A 24,983-nucleotide genomic window follows, 5' to 3' on the forward strand; every position below is an offset into this window, starting at 1 on the left:
TTAAAGGTTATAATGGAATGGTGTAATTAAACTAATTTGTTATTGGCTCCCTCTCACTGTAACACCAATCTGTTATAAGTGGAGTCAGGCAAACAGCTCAGATCATTAGCAATAATTAGTCTAAGCTATTTCTGTATGATGTTTGATTTATATTAGGAACAGTGATGCAGAAAGGGATTAATACAGCTGTTAACTACAATGCCTGGAGTTTATTTTAATCAGTGGCATTACTTGTAAAAGACCCTTTATCTGTAGGCTGGGCTTTCTATAATATTTCTACTCCTTAAATCAGCTGATGTGAATCTTGGGCATTGGTGCAAAAGATAAATTGAGTGCCTCAAATTTTACTTCTTTTTTGCCTAATATTATGCTTACCTTGTAGGCTTTTCTCCACATTGTTCTTCCTCCCTCTGCAACTAATCCCTTGTAGCAGTAAGACATACAAGCAGTAAGATGCTTGTACTGGGTGTGACTGTGGCCGGTTTTGGTAATGGAGGGGCTGCAGGGTGACTTCTGAGAGGATAAAGAAAATGCCAGCTAGCTCCAGGATGAACTTTCCACTGGCCAAGGCCAAGCAAAACCCATCAGTGGAACTGGTAGCACCTCTGGCATGGCATTTTTAAGAAGGGTGGCAAAGTTATTGTGCACAAGTAAATTTCAGCCAGAGAGAGGAAAGAAAATATGTGATAGGAGCAGCTCTGCAGGAGCCAAGGTCAGTGCAGAAGGAGGGGCAGGAGCTGCTCCAAGCACCGAAGCTGAGATTCCCCTGCAGCCCACGGTGGAAACTGTAGTGAGGCAGCTGTGGCCCTGCAACCTATGGAGGTCAGCAGGGGAGCAGAGATCCACCTGCAGCCTGTGGAAGAGCCCACGCTGGAGCACAGGGATGCCTGGAGGCTGCGAATGGGTGGGAAGCCCATGCTGGAGCTGGATCCTGGCAGGACCTGTGGCCTTTGAAGAGGTGAGCCCGCGCTGGAGCAGGTCTGCTGTCAGGACTAGTGACCCTGTGGGTCTCTGTTCCTGAAGGACTGACTGCATCCCATGGAAGGGACCCACGGCAGGGCAGATTGTGAGGAACTGCAGCCCACGGAAAGGATTCACATTGCAGCAGTGAGTACGCAGACTTTGTGGTAGACGGTTTCTACTGGGAGCAGGAGAGAAGGAAAAAGTGTCAGACACAACAGCTGGTGAACTAATCCTAACCCTGATCCCCCTTCCCCGATGTTGGGGGAGACAGGAGTAAAATTAAACCCAGGAAGAAGGACGGGGTGTGGAGGGTGTTTTAAGATTTGGGGTTATTTTCATTATCCTACTCTGATTTGATTGTTAATTAATTAAATTAATTTTCCCAAGTCTGTTTTGTCCATGACAGTAATCAGTGAATGAAGTCTTCTGTCCTTGTTCTCAGCATAGGAGCCTTTTTGTTGTATTTTGTCTCTCCTGCCCTGCTGAGAAAAGGAGCTGATAAAGAGGCTGTGGTGGCACCAGGATACCTACAAAGCTGTAGTGTGGCATGCCTTAAAAGCTGCTTGAATACTTTGTGTACATATCCCAAATGTATTTGTTTGTAACAGATAACAGAGTATCCATTTGTGTAGCTCTCAAGGAAGACCATTAATATTGGAGTCAGCTCGTAGCTGTGTTCTGGCGTTCGCAGCCCCGCCGGTTCCCCTCACGCCGGGCAGGCCCGCTCCCCTCAGCGCGGCTCCGCCCGCCCCGCCGCGCAGAGCGCGCTGCGCCCGCCGCCCGGCAGGGGGCGGTGCGGGCGGAGGCCGCGCGCTGGGCCCGAGGCCGCTCGGTACCCGCGCGGGAGGCGGTGGCAGCCGGAGCCGGGCCGGGGCCGCGGGGACGGGGCGGGCCGGGGGCGGCTCGGCGCGGCCATGGAGATCGGCACCGAGATCAGCCGCAAGATCCGGGTGAGACAGAAGCAGCCGGGTCGCTCCCTCCGCCCGCGGCAGGAGGCCGGGCCCGCTGGCGGGGGCAGGCCCAGCCGGCGGCTGAGGCACCGGGCTCCGGCCGGCCCTCCCGTCACAGCTGCCGGCGGCGGGTCCTTCGGCCTGGGGACTCCCCGGGAGGGCGGGGGCGGGAGAGTCGTTCTTGTGGGAAGCGGAGTCGGGGCACCATTCCCCGAGGGCGGCTGCCAGGGGCCGTCTCTGTCCCCGGGCTGCCCTCTCGCCCTGCAGAGCCCCGGACTGCCCGGGGGGCGCGCAGCTCGGCCGGTGTGAGCCCCCGGTACCGGCCGGGCCTGGCAGTGCCTCCCACTCGGCAGTCACCGTCTGGAAGTGCCGGCAGGTTTCTGTTTCCCTGCTGAGCCGGGAATGACCTTTTATCAAACCATCTTAGATTCGTTTTCTTTACACTTCATGAGTCCGGATGGTATCTGCTTAAAAAAGGACAGCTGGGACTGGGAGGTTGAATGGTAGCGCCAGGAGCTGGTCTGTCGGAAATACGGTAGGGAGAGTGAGATTCCGTTACTCTGCTGTCAGCCCCTCGCTGTTAGAACATTCCTGTCCTGAGCAGTAGAAATAGGAAAAGTTTCACGTGTTAAACCAATGTGTTCAAACAGTAAATGAGAGAAACTTTGCTAAGCCTCCCACCTCTTTGCAGTTAGAAGCACTTCGTTGATCCATGCCTTAAATAATATTTCATTATTTTTTAGGGTGCTATAAAAGGAAAGTTACAGGAGCTGGGGGCTTATGTTGGTAAGTTTTGCCATGTGTTCAGCAATCTTCTCTAGATCATTTCTGTTATGTAGGAAAAAAACAGCTTAGCTAATGGAACTTACTATGACCTCTGTTACTGCATATAGAAGCCTAAAGCATGAGAATAATTACCTGAAATGCTGGACAAGTAAGAAAGAGGCATACTTAACAAAATATTATGGTCTAAGCATAAGAGGAAGATGTGAACGTCTTTAGTGAAGAACTAAAAGAAAATAACTAAGAAGTCAGTCTAATAGTCTTCCCCTTTAGAAGGGGAATTTTAAAGAAAAACAAACGATGTGAATATCTAAGGAAATTTCTTTGAAGCATTAGTAGAAACATTACATAAAGCAAGATCCTTAGAAATACAGCAGCAGTTAGCTGTGACCACTCTGAGATGGAATCAGTCTTTCTTAGGCGTATTTTTAACAGGACTTGAATTCAGGGAGAGGCGTCTGTCAAAATTAGGAGAGAGGACAAAGATGAGTGAGTGGCTTAGAAAATTAAAAGGCCTCGTCAGAAACATTATGTGGGACAAACCTTTAAAATGTAAAAGCTTGACCATTAAGGAGAAGGCTAAGAGCTGTGATGAGCTAATGATGATGAAATACATGTATCTGAATCTTAGATGCAGAGGGAGATTTTGTTTTGGTTTGTGACGGGAGGGGTGAGCAATGTGAATGTCTGTGGTCTTGTGGATTTGTTTGTTTTTTCTGGATCTGGGAAGAAATGTGTATTTCACTTCAACTGTTCTCTGCAGCATTAAAAGTTGGTAACTTAACACAGCATTCTGTAGGAAATAAAATACCTCAGTCCTGAAACTGTATTGTTGTTGTCTGTGATGCTTCTTGGATTTCAGGTGAAGAAAAGGAATTGAGAGCATAATTTAAAGATCCCATGAGTTGCAGGGCCAAGTTTGCAGTTTGAGCCTGAATTCATCTGCTTTCATATTTCAAGGGAAGCATCATATTTATGGAAAAATGTATTGGCTCCATAGAAGGGAGTTAGCTATGAGCTGACATTGTAAACTGAGCTGGTGCCTAGGAACCGTGTTTAGAACTTTTTAATTGTAAAATCATCTTTTTCACCATCTCAAAGCTTCTCTTTTTAAGTAACTAATTTTTTGTTGTTTGTTTGTTTGGGTTTTTTTTTACCGTCATTCCAGGTTTCAGTTTCTGAGTCCTTGATTCTTTGTTTTCAAATAAAAGTCTTTCTTGTCTCTATTACTAAGCTGCTGGTAGAATACTAGCCATCTTTGATTCCAGCTATGACTGCTTATTCTTTGTTTTCCTTCGGTCTGTTGTATTCAGAGGACAGGTTTCCTGTATTCCCAGGATCAGCAATGTCTGCAGTTTCTTCTCAGTCAGCTTCTGAACTTCTTTAAATAACTTTGTATTCTTTATTGCTAAGTCTGTCTTGCCTTGGCCTCTTTTTTCTTTTTAAACCACAGTTTCCAAATTTCTGTGATTTTTCAAGTTTCCTTTCCGGACTAGAGTATTTTGGACAACTTTTCACGTAATGTTTTTCAAAAACTCTCAATTTCTTCTTTCAGTAACTAGTAAGAAGTTGGTTCTCCCTCATTCTAGCCTCTGCACAAGAACCATGCTTTTGTTTCTTTCTGTAACTGCTACTTCTTTTCTCTTGAAAAGTCTTTTACAACAAGATATGTTGAAACTTACTTGTGTAGAGCTTACAAAGGGAATATTCATATATTTGAAGCAAGATGAGGTCAGTTAATTATTCATCAGCCAGGAAATTTTTCAAAAGGTATGTAGTTCCACATGTAGTTTAAGTTGGCATAAGCCAACACAATTGCTGAGAAAGTTTTTTTCCTTCTTCTATCATACTGTTACAGGTAATTGTACTAACTTATGTTTTTATCTGTAGTTAAAATATTGGCTTTATTATGTGTTGAACTATCTGAAGAGCTTATCATGTTTAAAAGTAGCTTGCCCAATAAATAAAATTCATTCTAAGTTCCTAGGTCTGAACATCAGTCCATGTTGTGCAACTTGTAGATTTCAGTGAAAAAAAAAAAACCAGCACAAAGCATCAACAACAAAAACAGAAACAAACAAAAAGCCACCAAAAAGAAGTGGGGGTTTAAGCTAGGAATGGGTTATATTGGGACAACTGAGTAAAGGTAATGCAGGTACAATGTGTGAATGTTGTCTTTGTAGTCTAGGGTAGAGATAAATTATTTACTGTGTACATAGACATAGAAGAAAGGCAATTCCTTTCATTTGGATTTTGATTTCTATTTTTCATTTTTTAGGTCTTTTTAGTGTTGTGTACTGTCTTAGCTTGATTAAATGAGCACAGCCGTATCAGTGCCTTGGGTCAAATTCATAATTTGGATGGTATTTCCCAGCTGTTTTCACTTACTGTTGTTACATTCATGTCATGCCATGGAGTGGAATTGGAGAGCATGAGCTGTTTAATTAAGCTAAATTTCAGTCTGTGCTGAAGAAGCACAGCTAATGCCTTTGAGCAGCAATTGTGCCAGTCAGTCCTTCAGCAGAGGCCAGAGCTAGCCGAAGTGAAATGCCAAACACCAAACTCCCCAAACCCTTCATGTGGTGAGGTTGGGCTCTAAGCACCTTCCTTGTGCTTTCTGATGAGTGGGAGTACCTTGTGTGCAAGGGAATGGGTTTCTCACTGTGTATGAAATTGCATGCATTACAGAATAGAAGTTCAGTCTTGAGGTTGCTGGGATTTGTTTTATTTTTGTAGGTAGAAAATCTGGAAGTTAATACAGTTTTGATTTGTTTAATGCACATATCAGAAATGGATATTTATTTGTTTAGTTTTTGTAACTAAAGGAAATTTGACAAGGATAAGGTGCTGTATTTGGCAATATTTGAGGTGATTAATATTGTAGATGTTTGATGATATTCAAGAAAAAGGATATAGGCAGCAGAGTGGCTTTCTTTTATCTTGTCCTTCTTTCCATTCTGTTTACTCACTTTTTAAATACAACATTAGCTTATGCTTTTGTGAAATTGATGATCTTTTATTCCTTGCTTGTAGATGAGATTTGTATTGAACCTCAGAGGAAATACAAGTCTTATTAATTTGCTTACCTAATCCTCTGCCTGCACATTCTTTATAGTAAGACAGAAAAAAAAAAAAACATGTTTAAATATGTTTGATATGTCTTCCATGATTTATTATATTTTAAAACAATGTATTTCTCTTTCTATTAGATGAAGAGCTCCCTGATTATATTATGGTTATGGTGGCAAATAAGAAGAGTCAAGAGCAAATGACAGAAGACCTTTCCCTTTTCCTTGGAAACAATACTGTCAGGTTTACTGTCTGGTATGTTTACAAACTCCATGTCACACTTCTTATTGGTAGTGCAGGACTGTTTTCTATAAGTGACAGCAGACATTTTAAAAAGTTATTTATTGTCCTATTATGTAAGTTGCATTAATAAAAGCTTCTACTTTGCATGTCAAATAAGTAAATTAGTTTTAGTCTGCCAGCAGTTAGGCTTTTGCGATGATAGATGGCAAAGGACTGGAAGATGTATTTGTTTATAAGCCAGTCAGATTTGTAAATGAAGTGCTCAGGTAAGTGAGAGTTGGATGTTGAGTTAAAATAATTCCTGCTAAATCCACTGAGCATGAGAGCATTGTTCTCTGCAGCTAGATGTAAAGGACCAATCTGTTTGCTTTTATGCTAACAGTGCTTCAGATTACTGTGCATGGGAATTATTGTATCAGGGCAGATGAGCAGTGGATCTAATTCTGTGTACTGTCTTTGACAAGGCTTAGCACCAAATGCTTAGGTATTCCCACCTCTCAGGCTATTTATTTATTACCACCACCCAGCTCTAAAAATCAAAAGTAGAACCTCAGAATTACTGAACAGGACAAGTTAGCAACACTTCAGCTCTACTGTCAGCTCCTAACAGTGTAGGTTCATTTATTCCATGCTGCATGACAAACTTAGCCATTATATTTCTCATGCATTTTCTAATACTAAATTTGTTTTACAGTAGAAACCTACAAGTAAATCCACATTTCAGATATTTGACTCTAGAGATTTTGTTGCATTCAGAGTTGCATATTTTTTCAAGTTAATCTTATTTCTGAGTCTCCTACTTAATAGAGCTTTAAGGAACATTATTTTATTTTGTAGAGATGAGAAAAATACTAATTTTTTTTTCTTTTTCAGTTTGCTTTCTTTGACATTTTCATACTGACAGTTAACATTCACTTCCAATATTTCTTCTATGTAATTAGTTCCTAGGAGCTTTTCTGTTATTGAATAGCAGAGAGAAACATTTCAGAAATTGGCTATGTTATGAAATCATAAACATTGATAAAAAATGAAAAATAGTTCCAGCTATTACGAGTCACTGTATTACCTATTTAAACTGATGGATTTCCAGGTGATAATGTAACTTGTGTGGATATAGTTTGATTTTACTTACACAGGTTTTATTTTTCTCCTGGCATTTGTCAAAAATATAATAAAGGAGTACATTAAGCATGGAAACATTTTGAAAACTGCACAGGCATTTCTTTGCTGCTTTTTGTGGCCTGCCTAGGCAAAACTTTTATGTTTCAGGGTATCAGGAAGTCATGCAGTTGTCTTTCTCATAGTGCTTTTGGGAATCAGACAGATCAGTGAAGTTTACAAGTGGGATGAGGATGTAGCTCCTGTGCTACGGTTTTGACTGAATCTACAGTAAGAAACAGTGTTGCAGAAGACACTTAGTGACTGTTTTAACCCTAAGTCAGTATTCTCATTTTATATACATATAAATACAAACTCAATGTTAGAGTGCTTTATCAGGTACCCAAAGTAGTAAGTATTGGTTAAAAGAAGGATGGAGAAAGAAGACGAGATGAATCCTATGAATAAACTGTAAGGGGACTGGTAGAAAAGTGTTACATAGCATTGTAGCCTGGAGTTTTATGTGCTTTTACTTCTTCTAAAGACAACCCAGAATGTTTATGTTCTTAAATGTTGGTTAAATACAGCACTCAGCAAGATCTGCCTTCCTTGTTTGTCTCTGTAGCTGGTAATTTTGGGCCTTCTGGCAAAAGTTTCGCAGCAGTTGTGACAGACCTGGCAATCCTGCTGGTTGGCCACCACTTCTTACTCTGAACCAAGTGTCAGATTAGTTATCCTGAGGTCAGTGTGAAAACTGATCTGCATCACCAGAGCTCAGCTGACAAGTGTTCTAGTGAAAGCTCACAAGGAGGATGAGCATAAGCCTTCATTATACCCATATGTAGTCTTTTCAGTATGTTCTTGTTCCTTAGGTCCTTTCTAATATTCAGCGTAAATTATGGACTTGCCCATTATCAGGTTTGAATTCCAAGTAAGATATGAGTTTAAGTGTTAGGGTTTTTTTCTTTATTCTCACTGTAATATATGTTTATTTTTAAGCAGCCTTTTTGTATTAAAGCCCTGTAATTTTCTGTGTTACTTAGTTACTTAGTGCCTTTTTCACAGGCAAAGGGCAAATTTGGTGTTTCTCTGAAATATTTTTGCTAACCATTACACCTCTGAGAGTATTGTTGGTATATACAAAGCATGCTGGAAGAATCCTGAGAATGTTACGTGCTATGAGTTATATATTGTTTGAGTTTCTATCTTAGGTTTTTTAAATCAATCTTTTTGTTACTTAAATCCATTGATTGTAATGAAAGGTGGCTAGTATTGGCTTTGATTATCTAAACCAACTAGATATCAAAAGTAGGTGATGTGATGAATACTCTCCCTGCATGTGCAAGACATACTGGAGGCAAGATACTTTAAGCCTCCCTTTTGAGGTTTAACATATTCTGGTTGATGGAAAGAGAAGTTTTAGTGGGTTTCTGAAAAATGATAAGTCTGAATGTAAGTTAAAGTTTTTATTTCTCCTTTTTCTCTTTTGCTTCCTTCCCTATCCACTGTCTATTTCAGGCTCCACGGTGTTTTGGATAAGCTGCGGTCTGTGACTACTGGTAAGTAAGAAAATTAATTTTTAGTGAAGGTAGACTTTTTTTATTCTGTGTAGTGTTATATGTTTAATGAATTGCAAAAATATCTTGGCTGTTTTGTTAGTTTTTTTGTTTATGTGGTTTTTTGGATCCAGACTGTTAAGTAAAGTCCTTTATATTTTGAAATAAATAATTTTACTTTTTAATCTAATGTCTGTGTGTTTTATTCTGATATGTCAGCTAAAACAGCTTTCAGCTTGTTGTGTTTTCAGGACAACATCGTGTTTGCAGTTTCATAGCTACATTTATTGTAAAATCTGTATTGCTGTGCTTTAATGTAAAAGTAAAAGGTACCTGTCTCCACAGAACCAACCAGTGTAAAATCTTCAGAATCTAATATCTTTGAGAGCAACCTGCCTTCCAGCAAAAGCAGTTCCTGTGTGAGTGATGAGAGAAGGCGTGGGGATATCTTGCCACCTCTTGCAGTGTCAAGTACTCGGACTGAAAGAAATGACTCCAGAGTTTCAACCAGCTCACAGGAGCAGAGGAACACTGCTTCCAGGTAAGGCTGCTGGTTACTTCCTAACACACCTTCAGACATCAGTAGTTGTATGAGTGTAGTAGCCACTCTAAAGTGTATAGACACTCGGAAAGATACTTTTGAAGAGTAAAGCATTGCTACAATTTGTTGTATAATAAACATTTAAATCAGAACTCAGTTCTTCAAGCAACATAGGAGCTTAGATTAATTAACCAAGCTGAAAAGATCAATCTCTGTGTTAAACTTGTATAAGCAATAATACCTTAATGATTCTTCCCTCCTGGCTTTGATTAAAAGACAATTCTCGTTTTCCAGGACTTGACTTGCAGATAACAGTTGGCAATTTCTTTTTTTTATCAGGCAGTCTTGTGAAGATGGTTCTGCATCCCGCTTAACATCTACTGTCAAGCCTTTGAGGGAATTGTCACCTTCTGAAGCTGTAATTGATATTAAACCTGAACCAGATGACCTAATTGATGAAGACCTAAACTTTGTGCAGGAGAATCCTTTGTCACGGAAGAAGCCTATTGTGACTGTAACTTACGGTTCCTCTCGTCCCTCGGCCGAGATCTACCGGCCACCAGCTGTCAGGAGTGCAGATGGCATCGCACACGTGCCCAGATTGTCACAACAGGGCAGCTTGCAGGGGAGCCGCCAGTTAGACACACAAGGCTGCAGGTCTTTGGAAACTGGCCAGATGGGCAATCCAGAAGCATTTGGCAGCTTAGCAGAAGGTCACAGACCCACCTCCAAACTCAGTGCTGATAAAGTGGGCAGTGAGGTTGGTACAACCTAAACTGTTGTAAAAGCTTATTCTTGTTTGGAAGCTGTGTACACTTCAGTAAAATCGTGACCTCAGAGAAATCAAAATACTTCTGTCACTGGTACCAGTAGGTTTGAGATTTTATCCTTTGGGTCCACTGGTAAAAACAGATTACATCATTTAACACCATTATCTGAGAACTTGCTGCATCTCAAAAGATAATTACCATGTATATCTTCATGTTATATTGACTTGGACTAACAGGTTAGCACATTATTGAACTGCATATGATGAATCAGAAATTACAATTCTGGTCTTAAGATCATTGAATCAGCATGATCTTCCCTAAGTGCTATGTATATTTCCAGCTTTGCACGTCATGTAAATCAGGATTTTTGGCCTGCTTTTGATTAGCACAGACGCATTGATGATGATGATGGAGATTAATATTATTCTATTTAGAACCATGTCAGTTAAGAATTCTTTGGGATGGATGTTGGACAAGGACAAACTAAGAGATGATTGCTGCCCTAAGTACTTTGGAGGCCAAGCTAAGCCAGGCAGGATGGTGGTCCTAGCTGATAGACTATCTATATGAATGAATTAAGAGCCTTTTTTGAGAGGAATGTTATAAGATAGTTATGGCTGCTAATGTTGACATGAAGAAAATTTTGTATATCTTGTGTTGCAAGTGCATCTGTGTTTATTACTGCTCATAAAGTTCACTGTCTTTGCCAGCACTTCATTCTGTGTACAGGATAATGAATCTTAGTTGGAAATCTAGAATGCTCTACAAAGATACATGCTGGTGTCATTACTTTTTGAGAATGGAGAAGTGCAAATGAGAATACAGTGATTTATTTGATGTTGTACATAAATCACTGATGAATGTCAGGAACGTCTCTCCTTGGAAATGTTTGAAAAAGGTCTTGTGATACTTTTCTTCTATTACTATTTCATGAATAATGTCCAGAAGAGGCAACGGGGACCTTGCATTGTCTAAAATGGACCATCCTTGACCGTGTGTAACAATTAGCATCTTTTGGAATATGTCATTTCCTTGCTAGAAATTAATCCTTAAACTTATCTGAAATTAGAGTTGATACAGGAGAAGAAAGTCATTTATACTTGATTTCACTTTTTTCTCTCCAACTTTCAACATACTCTTCTTCATGAATGCTGTAAATTTCTTTGAAGAACTCTGGTTTTCTGTAGGTAAATTTTTCTTCTTCTGGATAATTCTGGATAATTTTTCTTGAGAGTTTTTTCTTATGTTTTTTTCCTTAATGCTGTTTAGGGTTACATTTCCAACAGGATGTTTCAGTGTAAATGTGTCTGATTTTCTTATTATCCAGTGCAGTCACTTGTACAACTGGAATGGGAGTTCTCCATCTCCTGGCTCCAGATGGAATTGCAGTGCTTTCTCTGCTGGCTTATTGATACGCGGTTTATGCTAAATGAGCTGTTCTGCTGCTCTGTGTGTTGTAGGAGGAAAGCTCCAGGAAGAGACGACTGCCTGTTGTAAGTTCAGTAGTCAAAGTGAAAAAATTCTGTAATGATGGAGAAGATGAAGAGGAAGAGGAAGATTACGGATTGCGAACAGGAAGCATCTCCAGCAGTGTGTCTGTACCCGCAAAGCCAGAAAGAAGGTACTGAACATCTCAGTGATTCTGAGTTTTCAAGAATTAATATAATGAAAGAAAACTTTGGAAGTGGAGAAGATCAGTTTGCACTTTCAAAAATTGACAGACAAAATTCAGTAAACCGTTTTAATATTTTTTGTACTATCTCACAACTCTATGGATGTGTTGCCTGTTTATGTCACCCATTTGCCTTTGATTTTGTAACCTGTTTTCATTATTGCATGTAAGATGCAACAGTGTGAATTTTTAGATTATTTGGAGAAAGTTTACTGGCAAAAGAGCATTAATGTTGACATGTTTCAGACCATTATTGTATTTATTGTGGTAAAATAATTTTTCAGTAATTTGATTTATTTTCAGGAATTGTTTTCAAACCAGTTATCATTTGTTCTTTAAGGTGATTTTAACTTTTCAAACAGTCTTCAGAGGTTTTCCTTTTTTTCTGCTCTCTAATTCTAGGTGTCAGGCATTAGTCAAAATACATGTCTTTTGTATCTGATTTTTAACAATAGAGAAAGAACATTTAAACTAGAGAAGAGATGGTTCTACTGACCTAGAGTACTAGCTTGTGTAAGATTTATTTTAAGCTAATACATTGTATTAAGTTTATCTTCACCACAGCACATTTCTCTCATTTAAGCTTCCTTATTGTTGATGTTAAAGACAAGCAGAAAGCCTTTTTTGCAAATAAAATCTTTTTGATAAAGTCAGTCTAATGCAGCTGGATCATGTTTCTCAAGATAGCTGCATAATTATTGGTGCCAGCACAAACATAGCAAGAGATAAGTGGAGGGCAGAGGTGGGAAGAAAACCATGTAGCATGGTTCTACATAAATTGAGAGGTGAAATCACACATCTGGACTTCCAATTTTTGGATCATTTTGTGGATCTCCATCTACAGGAGATGTTTTGGATCTACTGAACTGTTTTGGATAAAATAATTGTAAATGGTTATGTCTGTTAATATAATTTCTGTGTTGAAACAACTGTCTTTAATGTGAATAGGGTTACTGTGCAATCCATGTCAAATTAATGTTTTTTTGTATTTCCTTTAGACCTTCATTGCCACCTTCAAAGCAGGCCAATAAGAATTTAATACTGAAAGCAATCTCTGAAGCACAGGAATCAGTTACAAAAACGACCAATTTTTCCACTGGTAATTACAATTGATTTTGCTTGTGCCAATCTGTAATATTTCCAAACTGTTGTATAAATCCAAGCTGAAGAAAGCACTTAGAGATAAGACAGAATGCTAAATAGCAAGTCAGTTATACATGAGGGATTTACCATGTCCTGTTTCATTGCACTGATGTTCAGTGATCAATTATGAAAACATAAACGAGGGAGAGAAGTGGTATTTAAAACATATTAATCAAGACAGTATGTTTGTGAAGTGTATAGATACTAAGTGGAAGTGCCAGAGTATTCTGAAGTCAGTAATTGCCAAGGGGGAATTAATCAATAAGCCAGGTGGTTGGTTTGAGCTATTTACTTGATCTCTTTTGCCTTTCTTCACTCTCCTTCTTTCTGAGAGGGGAGGAGAAAAAAGCCAAACAGCAAAAAAATGAAAATACACTGGATATAGGTAATAGAAGTGCAAAATAATGAGGAACAAAGGGATTGATGTGTATCAGGTTATGTTGGTAAGTGTCAGGATGTGTATAATGATGTATGATTTTCCTTTAACAGCAAGGCTGCAATTTCAGTTCAGTGATGTTAGTTGCAGTTGACACAGCAGTTGAGCAGGGTGTAGGCATTCAGTTCTCCTTGCTAGGAGAGACTTCTGAAGAAGGGCAAATCCAGCTGTTGTCACATGCGTTCATTTCACTGGGTGTTGATAAATCCACACGTTGCACCTTGCCAGGGAAGGAACATTCACTAAACTGCTTAAACCATGAATTTTATACCATCTGAAGTCTCTTGCCTGTTATCGCTCAGATTTTGCAAACTGTAAGAAAGAGTACTTTGAGGTGATGCAGGAAGCTCTTCCCTGTGTACAAAGCAGTATGACAGGAAATGAGACATAGCTAGAAAAGTCTAAATTAATTAAAATTATTGATCTTTTTAGTAGTGGTGATCTCGTAGTTTGACTTACCAACACGAGACTATTACGGTGGAGAGACCAGAAGGCACCACTTTGTTGTTTAATAAAAACAGATTTGTGAATCTGAAGTATCATGCAGGTTCTTCCACTTCAGAAGTAATATTTAACATATTTTTTGAAGTATTTTTAATGGAATATGGGAGTAAGGGATTTTAAAACACATAGGTAAAACAAAACAGTAAATTCATAAATACTGAATCGAGTACTTGAGTGGTACCTTTTAGTTGTTTGTGTCAGAGGTTAAATGCTGTTCTGATACTCTGCCAAGGGAAGAGTTTAGCTTCTCACAATCAGATCTGACAGTCTTAGCAGAAACCAAGTAAAGAAGTCAGCCTGTTGTCCTGATAACCCCAAATTCCAAGCTACAACTATCTGTACAGAGATTTAGAACCATCTGAAAAGAGGTTGTAGTTTGGTCAGGGTTGATGTCTTCCCAAGTAACAAGTGGTAGGACCAGGGGAAGTGGCCTCAAGTGGTGCCTGATGGAGGTTAAGATTGGATATTAGGAAAAAGTTCTTCATGGAGAGGATGGTCAGGCATTGGAACAGGCTGTTCAGAGAAGTGGTGAAGTTACCGTTCCTGAAGGTATTTAGAACAGGTGTAGATGTGGCACTTAGGGACATGGCTTAGTGGTGCACTTGGCAGTGGTGGACTAGATTTAGAGTTGGACTTGGTGATCTTAATTTCAACCTAAGTGATTCTATTATTCTGCTGCCATTAAGTTTTGTATTCTATTTTCAAGCACTTCAGCTAGGATAGGTAGCTTCATATGAAGAGACACATTGATGGTCCATGCTTATTTATATGAAAGATGGAATGAAAAGTGATTTCAGAACTATCTGAGAGTACCACATTAATTATATGTAGAAGTGGATGAATGAGTACTTTGTTGTCACTAATTCTTCTCATGCTGTTTGTCTTACATGTTTTCTGAGGTGCCACTCACGGTGCTCTGTGCACATGCGCAAATAAGCTTGCACACTAAGAATTTTGCAGGTAGTTTAAAGGTGCTTTTTGTGGAGACAGATGCTTGGGATTTTTGTGTGTGTGTGTGTGTGTGTAGGAATTTGTGAGAGTTACTTTAGCACAATATATCTAAAAACAATACTATTGTGTGATTGGGTAGTATGTAAATGATTTGCCATTGTTTCTCTATTTAAAGTTCCACAGAAACAGACTGTTCCAGTTGCACCAAGAACTCGAATTAGCCCAGAAGAATCACAGTTAGAAGTAATTCATGTGCAAAGCAGACTGCCTGTTCTGAGTTCTCAGCTTCAAGTAGAAGAGTCAAAGGAGCAGACAGTTGAAGAAATTCAAGGTCATCTGATAATATTATTGAAGAATTTATACTAGGAGATGTCATTTTACAGGCTGAGCAGAGAAAAGGAAAGGAATGCATTTAAGTCTGCATCAAAAGTTGCATGCAGAGCTGCCCTGAAGACCATGCAGCTTTCTAAAGCATGGCTGTTAGATAGATACATGTATCCAAACACACAGAGACAACCGTAGAGGAATTAATTACTAAACAAAGAATGTTATAGCATTGTGGCATGTCACTGAGGAACAGTTTTGCATAAGCATTTACATTTGGGTAGCTTATCTTTTCCCCATCCTTTGCATATTTTTCTTAGTATCTTGTAGGAGTAATTCTGTCAGGAAGCTTAAGTGATAGTGAAGATTAACTAGAGTATTTAGAACACTTTTCCAGCATATGAAGTACTTCAAGATTCTTTCCGACACATGGTTTCCACACAAATGTTTCTAGTGTTTTATTTTTCAGTTTAAATATACGAATACTCTTATTTGCTCTTACAGGACAACTGATATCAGGCTGACTGTGCCAGCTTTGTTTTTTACATCTGTTTTGAATCTCCTAAAGGACATAGTATTTGAAGGCAGTCAAAGTGCCTTTTCAGTATGGTTTTCTTACAGAGGATGGGGCATTGTCTTTGTTAGTCACAAGGAATTGTAGAAATAAGGCAGGGGAAAAATATTTCTATAGCAAGTACTAAGTTTATACTTGCTAAGTGTGTAGATATTTAGATAATGAATAAAATTTGAGTAATATTTTTGTTATGCCATCCCATGGCCATTGTTAAGGAATGGTAAACATTCCTTATTTTAGAAAAGATTCTTGCAGTTGCTTATTCCTCATATAGATGTATTTGGAATCTTTCTGCCACCCTAAAGTAGCTTAAATTATATCTATAATATATAGAAAAAGCTAAAAAGCTTCATCAGCCTTTGAATTAATGCACAGAAAATAATAATGCTTAATATTTTCACTCTTCTGCCATTGAAATGGAAATGACAGCTTGCTTAGGAAATCTACAAAAACAAAAATAATTTTTTTTAAACCATATCTCAAATTTAGAACAGTGCTGCTCTGATTTGCTTCAGCTCTTTTAGGAAGACTGTAAAGTAGTCCCATGGTAGTTGCTTCCCTGTATGTGTGTTCTCTAAGTTGCCAACTCCTCTACAAATGAGGAGGAAGAACTTGGCCTTCATCAGTTGCTGTGCCCAAAGACCTCATTTGTACTGAGCAGTGATTATGGGAATGAGTAGTGTCTCACAGTATTTAGATTTTGTCGTGTTACTGTTCTGAAAAAACGAGGAAAAGACTCATAATAATGAGAATGGCTTTTGTTGTTAAAAGTGTGAATGTTTTTGTTGTTATTTTTTATCAATACAATTAGAGTGTGCTTCAGTTCTCTAATCTATAGTTTCATGTTGACATGCTGTAAAATATGCTTCTTGTTGCTGTTTTTTTAGGAAATGAACAAAAGGAGCTCTCTTGTCGCCTTCAGATTGATCCTATGATTGAAGATACCTTACAAGTGACTCAGGGTTAAGTCTTGTGATCTTTTTATTTTCAAATCTAATATTACTGTCCAGTGAATGTTAAGATACTCCTTTTCAACTAATTATATTAATTTCTACAATTTCCTAGTTTCTACATCTCTAAGGAATGAACACATTACGTTAATAGCTGTTCAAAGGATGAGAGATTTTGGGGGAATCCTCTCCAATGCTGCTTCAGCATAGTCATTCCACTTAGATTCCTGATCTGACCTAATATGACTTATGGCTTCTGTTGATCCACCTCTGTGGAATTAACAAGGAAGCAAAACTGTTTTCTGGAAACTACTAGGAAGAAATTAAAGTAAGGTTAGCTTATTGACCATGTAAATTGATACTAGAGATATGCTATAAGTTAAGAGTACAACTACCACCTAATGTTACTCTTTTCAATGTAATTTTTCTCCCAATGCAGATTACTGTGAGCCAGAATCTGTGGTCCACTCAGATACTCGGTCATTTATCCTGAAGAAGCCCAGGTTACCAGAGGACATGGTGCCACAGAACCAGCAACTGGGAAAGAAGGACACAGAAGCAGTGCGAGTTCACTCAGGACGTCTGATACAGACACGGTGAAAAGCTACTTCATTTAGGACAGTTACTGGTCAAGTTGCTTGTTTGTGGTCAGACTTGTGCTTTTGTCAGGAAATCATGCAAAATGGACTGACTTTGAATAGCAGAAGAAAAAAAGCAGGGGCAGAAAGCTTCCCAGAAATCCTTCTAAATGGATAATGGTCCTAATGTCAGCTGCAGCTTGAGCATGTCTTTGATTTGTAAGAAAGAAGAAGGAACTGAAAAGTACTGCTCTTTTGTTCTGATTTCTGAAATCCTAGTCAAGTAATCATTTTGCTTAAATTGCCTTTAGTTTTATATCTGTTTCACCCTTGAATTACATTTCTTAAGAAACATCTTTTAGCACATTATTGAGTGTGGTGAATCCTGGACAATGATTTAAGGCTCCTTGTTGGAGAGTTTGACCAGGAGAAGCTTAAAGTTCATGTCAGCTTCAAAAGAAGTTCCAGGTAGCAAATAGTCCTATCTGTTAAGAGTTAAAACCACTCTGAACAGCATGATGAACTTCATCACATGGGCTGCAGTGCTTGAGAAAGTGCTGGTGTTTCCTTTCTGTGAGTGGCTTTCAGCAGCCTGTGTTAATTGAAAACTGAGCAAACAAACCCAAAAGGATAACCTGGCAATATCACAGTTGAAAGCTGTAACTGCAACAGGAGAGACATAAATTTTTGAATGTGAATAGGTCAGTTTCTGACTACTTCAGTCTGAAAGTTCTAGCTCATGATGTTTTTAATATTCTGGTTTCTGTCCTCTTAAAGGCATTCTACAATTGTAGTTGCTTTTAGCCTCATTTCATAGAGAAGCAAAGTTTATCCCATTGCTGTTTGTCAAAGATGAGAACTCCACAGTACTCCAAAAACTGAGAATCACCTGTCATTCAGGAAATCCTTCAGGGGAAATGGATGGGATGGTGAAAGGCTGGAGAAAATGTATGTGAACCCTGTTTTAATGTTCCCTCTTATCCATGCTGACTACTGTCAGATACAGGACACCAGGCTAGACTGACCTTTTAGTCAGGCAGAGTGTCAAAATTCTTAGTATCAGTATTTCAGTTCTCTCATCCTAGTTCTAAAAACTTCTACACCACTGTTTCATAATGTGCTTTTCAGTAATTTTGAGGAGACACATGTTCTGTGTGTTAAAAGGCTTGTAATTCCAAGAATGATATTTGCTCTCTCTTTCTGCCTCAAAACTGCAAACTCCACAAGATTGACTGTAAATGAGCTTTTGGATCTGTCTGAGGAGAATGCATCAAACTGAGCTGTACCTGAGAGCTGTAGTTCTTATTAGTGCCTCGGGGAGATTAGAAGGCAAACTGTTAACTGGAGTGCATTACCAGTAATTACTAAAAGAAGGTCTGTTACTGCTTGGCTCTTCATTGATAAGCTTGTACTACTTTCACTGACTAGCACAGCTCACATTCATTCAAACCTCTTGAGTCAGAAAATGTAAATTTACTACATTTCTTTGTTTGATAGAGACCAGCTTGCTCATCCAGAGAAACCTGCTAGTCCCAAGTTCATTGTGACGCTGGATGGCGTGCCCAGTCCACCAGGATACCTTTCTGATCAGGAGGAGGAAGATTCATTTATAATGGAAGGATTAAAGCCAATTACCCAGCACATGTTGGCTGGCAAAGGATTAAAAGGACTTCAAGCCCAGCAGATGCAAATTGTAACCAGGCAGCTGGAGAACTGTGATGGTAATTATACTGACCAACAGGATCTGACCTTGGTGTGCTGCTTTGGTCATGGCTACACCTCCTGGATATATAATTCTTAAGAAACCAAACTGATGGTGTTTATTCTTCAAATTAGAGCATTCTTTAGGCAGGTGAAATGTGGGAGTTCAGGGGGACCATGTTTTTAGAAGCCCTTGTCTTGGTATACTAGAACAATATGGCACATGGTAGTTCTCCACTCATCTCAGTATTGGTAAAATTTGGTTGGTTTTTCTTTTTGAAGGGGAAGTTTTTTGTTGTTGTTTTTGGGTTTTTTTTTCAAATGTTGTTGGTCTTCATTGCAGAAATCTGCCCTTCTATTTGACCTGTTATGATTTCTCCCTATGCTGATGAACAGATGTTACAGTTAACATACTGACATACCTTGAACTTATAAAAATATGTCAGATGGTATTAATGTTTCTGTCGAGGGCTGTGACACCAGAGGACCCTGTTAAGTGTAAGGTGTTGGTAGAGTCCAGTAACTAGCACCTGAATGTAGAACTTAACAGTGCATGATTTTATATGAAGGTTTCTATATTCTCTATTTCTTTTGAATAACATGGGAAATTGCTTGCTGAACCACATGTTTGAATGGTTTAGAATGCTGGCATGGTGATGAAAAACACAGATGCTACTGTCATAGGCCTGCTCAATATTTGCCTGAGGGCTGTGCTTGGATTCATGTTTTTTACGTAGCTTTCTTAAGAAAATCAAGATCTTTATTTTCTGTAGTAACAGTGTATCTAAATTTCTAAACTAAATAAAGAATACTATTTGATGCTGTACTGAGAACCCTTAAATTTCATGGATCCAGTGTAAATGTGCAATGCATTTATGAGAGCACCATAGCAGAAGATCCTGTAAGTCCACATCCTTTCAGTCCCCTGGCTGCAGAAGTATTGCACATATAAGGCAATCTTTAAGGGAATCTTGTGTATCCATGCACTTTACTAGTACAGAGAAACAGTCATTAGAGCTTCCTTGCAAATCCATGCTTTTCCATGTGTAGCCTCATACTCCTCTCCAAAGCTGTTTGGTACCGGAGAATGTTGCCAGTACAGTCCTAGCTCTATTAAGGATTCCAGTGAAGTAGCAGGGATGGGACTGAAGCTCAGACACAATCAGGTCCATGTGGAAATGGTCCATACGCGCCAGTGTGGTCCTACAGCAGGATGGCATCATTTGGCTTTAGTGTGTGTTGCAAGGAGAAGGCATAAATGAGGCTAAGGACAGAATGAAGCTGGAGCAATTTGTGTCATTTAGTAGGATGTGTCATTTAGTCATTTATCATATCTTAGCAGGATAAGAGGGGGAAGTCTAGGCAGTGCTGGAAAACTTGGAAAAGCCAAAGGTTTAGGAAGATTCAAGAAAATAAGACAACAAGAACATATATACAATTGTCTGAATTTGGAGAATTGGGTTTTACAAGCAAATAGGAGAAAGTCAAAGTTGCATGTTCCTGTAAGAGTAGTGAAGGTATGGAATGTTTCAGCTTAGAATTTCTTAAAATACTTCTTGAATTAAGGGTCTGAGTTCAGGTAACTGAAGTGTCTTAACAAATTACATAAAAGTGGCTCTTTTTCAGTATATGCCCCCAAATAATAAATCTGACTAGTGTAAAAATTGATTTTTAACTTTCATCTCTTGAAATAGTTTTCTAGAGGAAACAATATCTTGGAGAAAGGAAACATGGCTATAATTAACTCATGGCTCAGCAGAACAGTCATAACTCAGGTTCAGTTGGAGTCATTGTCTTGTCTGTTCAAGTCTTGAAATCAATTTGGATTTGCAAAGAAAACTGATTTATTTTGCTTGTAAAGTGTGCAAATTTAATCTTTTATCACCAAAAGGCAGCTGTCAGTCCAGTATTATGACTTTTGGATTTTGGTTTTGGAAATTTTCTGAAGAAAATATGATTGTACATAAACTTTTACTGTCATCACTTTTTTGATTAAGAGTGAATAGAAGAACAGTGAATTTTGATTATGCTAGATTGCTTACACCAAATTGCATATAGAGTCATAAAGGTCTCAGCTTGGGGTTGTGTTTTTTTTCTTCTTTTTACCATCCAGTGGAAATGGAAGACTTAAGTATGCTACAAAAGCAGGAGAAGGTGCTGGAGCGCTGCAAGTACTGGCCTGCCTGTAAAAATGGAGATGAATGTGTGTACCATCACCCCACATTACCTTGCAAGTGAGTAGTACAGAGCTCCTCCATTTGACATGCTATTTTGATTTTTATTCCAGTGCTGCAAACTTCTGCTCTGTGTCAGTAAATATTTCAAGGCAGCACAAACCTGTCAGGGCAGGATCAGAGCTAGATTATCACACTGTAATTCCTTCTGTTTTCCACTCCTCTCCCAAGTGTCAGAACACAGGGATGGCAGCTGCACCCTTGCAGAAGAAAGCTTTAGTTTAGAGTACAGGCTGGTGTTCCTGAGTTGCTTAAAGATGCAGGAATTAACATCTTAGAAGAATAGGCCCTCTTCTGCCAGGCCCTGTGCCGTTGACTTCTCTTCCATAAGCAGGAGCAGTCCAGAAAAACAGTGTCTGTTCCGAGGTAACTCTTACTAGATTGGGTAACTTCAGTTACTCAGACATTTGAATTATCTTATAAAATCTGGTGTAATTAAATTCAAAATAAAACTCCTCAGTGAAAACCATGTTACTTAGGGAATACTGCACCCCTCTCTGAGGAAGGTCTGATTTCACATTGCATTTGCCACTCTGTGCCACAAACTAAGAGTGACGTGTCCTGGCTGGCACCAAGGAGATTGGGGCCAAACTGCCATGAGAGTGAGGTGGTTCAGTTGATCACTGCATGAGGGAGGGTCTGCAGGAAGGCAAGCTGAGTGCAGGTGTGTGGGTGAACAGCTCGTGCACTACACTGTGTGCCCTGCTGGAGAAGGACAAGACATGCCCCAGCACCCTGATGCACCTGCTTTCTGTGATACTCTGGCTTTTGTGTGCAACAGATGATTGAGGATTTTGCTTCTTTTGACTCAATTTATTTTCCTTCAGAGTTTTCCCTAACTGCAAATTTGCTGATAAATGCCTGTTCATCCATCCCAACTGTAAATATGATGCAAAGTGCACTAAGCCAGACTGTCCTTACACTCATGCCAGTCGACGAAGCCCCCATCCATCTCCTAAACCAGGTGAGCACATCTTGTTTTCTGAGCTTTAAATTAAAGTACTGAAGGGACAACAGTATTTTTGGAAACAGAACCTTACAGTGATGAAAAATTATTTTTTTGCTTGAGTTGACCTAATTTTCTTACAACTCTTAATGCAAGATGAAGAATAATAATCCAGTGTTACTGCAAAAACTGTTACCAGAAAAATCCCCTAATGCTTTTATGCAAGAGTCCATTTGAAGGCTGTGCAAGGCCAAGGTGGTGACTTGCACAAGTTGTTGGTTTCTCTGAAGGGATTAGCCAGCACTGCAGTTTTGCTCTGATTTTTTTCTTTAATTGGACACGTTGTACCAAGGGCTTGTAATACACACTGAAAACAGAGGCTTCTGCTTTTGAACATTTTTTTTTTCTTTAGTGCCAATGTAGGAGAGAAGTTGGTGTGATGATGAGAGGACTTTTGGGGTGAGGTTACTCAGTGAAGGCAGTAGCTGTGTTTGGTATGGGCGGGTGTTGCTGAGCATTTGAACCATGCCAAGGTGCAGGGCCTTTACTGCATGATCTTTTGGAAGTAATTTAGCCCCTAGTCACAGTTCAATGCAGTTTTGTTACCTTGCCAGAAACCCAAGTACAATGTGCTTGTCTCCCATATCATTCCCAGCAGCTCCTCTGTATTCCTGGAAAGTGCAGTGCCTGCACTTCTCAGTCCTGTCAGTTGAAACTCTTACAGGCTTGCTGCTGTCTAAATTTAACATTTGAGATTCTCTGCCTACCAGAATCTCTATATAATTTGTTGGAAGTTTTGCCTTGACCATGGTACTTCTTGCCCTGAAATGGTGAAGAAACTTATTAAATGATTACCTGATAGCCTTGTTCTGCTCCAGGATCCACTAACTGCATTGGGAAATGCTGTCTATATTTCCTGCTGTACTTTAGTGTATTATAAAATGGAATTTCTAGCAGAAGGATTTATATATTTAAGGTTGTGTGGAGCTGTCTTAAAAAGGCAATTTATTCTGATCCAGACTTATTTCCTGTTCTTTTTGTTTCTGCTATTAGCACCCCTGCCCACACTGTCCATATCCTCCAGTAGTCCGCTGTGTAAGTTTTTTCCAGCTTGTAAGAAAATGGAGTGTCCATTTTACCACCCAAAAGTAAGATATATATCCTATCTTCCTTCCTTTCTAAAAAGAGACATGAAACATGCTGCTTTGGGACAGGAAATGTTACTAGAATTTGACGTTTTTTGCTTTTACTGTTCACATTTTAACTTTGCCTTATAAGCAGAATAAAGAATTTGGAAAATTATACTTTTTAATTTATCTTTCTACCAAATGCTGCTGGGACACTTCAAGCAGGCCATATGTCTTACCCAGCCAGGATGTTGAAGGCAGAGAGGAGCCTTTTGGAAAGGAGTATGTCTCAAGAATCTTGACTCTTCCTTCAGATATGCTGCAGCATACAAAAACTTTAAAGATTTCCCAGTTACCCTAAAATGTATTAATGTAGTCTATATAATACAGGAGTCTGTTACTTGGGTACTTCTATAGAATTGTGTCCCTGCATCTAATGCCAGGAAGTTTAGTGCTTTTTCAAGCCCTAATAATGCCAAAATACCTGTGCTTAGATTTTATTAGCCAGATAATCTGGCTTTTGTCCTCCCTCAGGTAATGCCATGTCATGCTCCCAACTGGTATACAAAGATCAATTCAAACTAAACTCTGTAAACTCTTGCAAGCAAAGGAATTTCCACAAGACAGTGCAGTGGCAGTTTTGGAGCATGAAATTCCTAGTTGGTACTTTTTAAAAAGGATTTTTTTGTTACTGGGTCGAGCTGGTTGCACTGGTGGAGGGGAGTGTTGGCTCAGTTGTGGGTGGGATGTGTCACACAGCAATGCAAGGGTAGAGTGCAGCTCAGCATGTTCAGGAGTTCAGGCAGCCAGCACTGAGCAGCCTTTTCTGAAACACTTTTGCCTTTAGCATTGTAGGTTTAATACACAATGTACAAGACCAGACTGCACTTTCTACCATCCCACTGTTGCTGTACCTCCACGCCACGCCTTGAAATGGACTCGAAGTCAAATCAGGTGAGAAACACTCTAAATCCAACCAAGAAAAAATAAAAAGTGTTGTGACATTACTAATGTAGTTTTACTTGCAGAAGTAACATGTGTAGGGGGAACAACAAAGATAGATGAAGAGAGATACCCCTTATGGGCAGCTTTCTTTTAAGGACAACTCTGTGCTGTTGTTTGGTAGTATTTGTATAAACATTAGCTAATGTGGTGCAACCTTGATAAACAAGTGCCCTGCAGCTGGGATAGGGCAGAGTCACTGGAATCCTGACCTGGACAGGTGGTGTTTTCTGAGTTGTATTTGAATAAGTCTGAAAACCCTTTTACCCATTGTTTTATCATGTGTCTAAGCTGTCTTTTCCACATTAGATTCAGCTGTTTCTTTGAGTGTTTCTGAAAGGGCAGCTCCTTCTTGTCATCCACCCTTGATTTCATAACCCAGTAGCAAACTTCCCAAAGCTGCAGCTCTGGGCCTGCCTCAACACAAATATGATTTAATGATCTTTTCACTCCAACTACTCCCCTCTGCAAAGGTTTTAGACATTACAGGGGTAGGGCACAGAGCAGTTCTCAAATCATCTTTACAGAGGGGTAGAATTGTTCCTTATGGAATTGTTTTTTTCTTCTTCCTCAGTGAATGAATATGATACAAACTGAGACTGAGCTTTGCCTCCTCGGGACAGTAGAGGAGAGGAAGATTAACTACCAGGACACAGGATGCTAGGAAAGACTCATACATTTTGGATTTTGAATATACATTGTTTTCATAAAACGAGGTTGACTGCATACTTGAAATGTCTCTAATTTTCCAAGTTTGTAAGTTTGGGCAATTTTGCATTTTTTTTACACTGTAATAAAAAACATATGTGTAAGAAAAGTTTTACTTTAAAATTCCATTAAAAACCTTCAAAGCACATGTTGTGTTTGG

At 39.3% G+C, this 24,983-nt stretch overlaps 1 protein-coding gene across 2 annotated transcripts; it reads left to right on the top strand.

The window, feature by feature from the left end:
• Positions 1 to 1,788: 1,788 nt before the first annotated feature.
• ZC3H14 (zinc finger CCCH-type containing 14) lies at positions 1,789 to 24,969 on the top strand. Of its 2 annotated transcripts, XM_056493088.1 has the most exons (17): positions 1,789 to 1,913; positions 2,657 to 2,699; positions 5,906 to 6,020; positions 8,625 to 8,665; positions 9,008 to 9,203; positions 9,543 to 9,963; positions 11,434 to 11,594; positions 12,644 to 12,744; positions 14,855 to 15,010; positions 16,465 to 16,539; positions 16,967 to 17,123; positions 18,603 to 18,826; positions 20,920 to 21,040; positions 21,868 to 22,004; positions 23,040 to 23,134; positions 23,961 to 24,067; positions 24,690 to 24,969. In XM_056493088.1, the coding sequence occupies exons 1-17, from the start codon at positions 1,878 to 1,880 to the stop codon at positions 24,694 to 24,696; spliced, it is 2,193 nt and encodes a 730-aa protein (XP_056349063.1). In that variant the 5' UTR covers positions 1,789 to 1,877; the 3' UTR covers positions 24,697 to 24,969. The 2 variants fall into 2 exon arrangements, with proteins under 2 accessions (XP_056349063.1, XP_056349064.1); XM_056493089.1 differs by lacking the exon at positions 14,855 to 15,010 and having other exon boundaries at positions 1,790 to 1,913.
• Positions 24,970 to 24,983: the final 14 nt, after the last annotated feature.

Source organism: Oenanthe melanoleuca, chromosome 5 (assembly GCF_029582105.1).
Source record: "Oenanthe melanoleuca isolate GR-GAL-2019-014 chromosome 5, OMel1.0, whole genome shotgun sequence".
Taxonomy (NCBI): domain Eukaryota; kingdom Metazoa; phylum Chordata; class Aves; order Passeriformes; family Muscicapidae; genus Oenanthe; species Oenanthe melanoleuca.

What these genes read in the sequence shown, in the direction of transcription:
- ZC3H14 (XM_056493088.1), top strand. Translation starts at nt 1,878, where the DNA reads ATGGAGATCGGCACCGAGATCAGCCGCAAGATCCGG. An exon ending in GGAGCTGGGGGCTTATGTTG is followed by an intron (nt 2,700 to 5,905) that starts GTAAGTTTTGCC and finishes TCTTTCTATTAG; the next exon opens with ATGAAGAGCTCCCTGATTAT. An exon ending in GCAGCTGGAGAACTGTGATG is followed by an intron (nt 18,827 to 20,919) that starts GTAATTATACTG and finishes TTTACCATCCAG; the next exon opens with TGGAAATGGAAGACTTAAGT.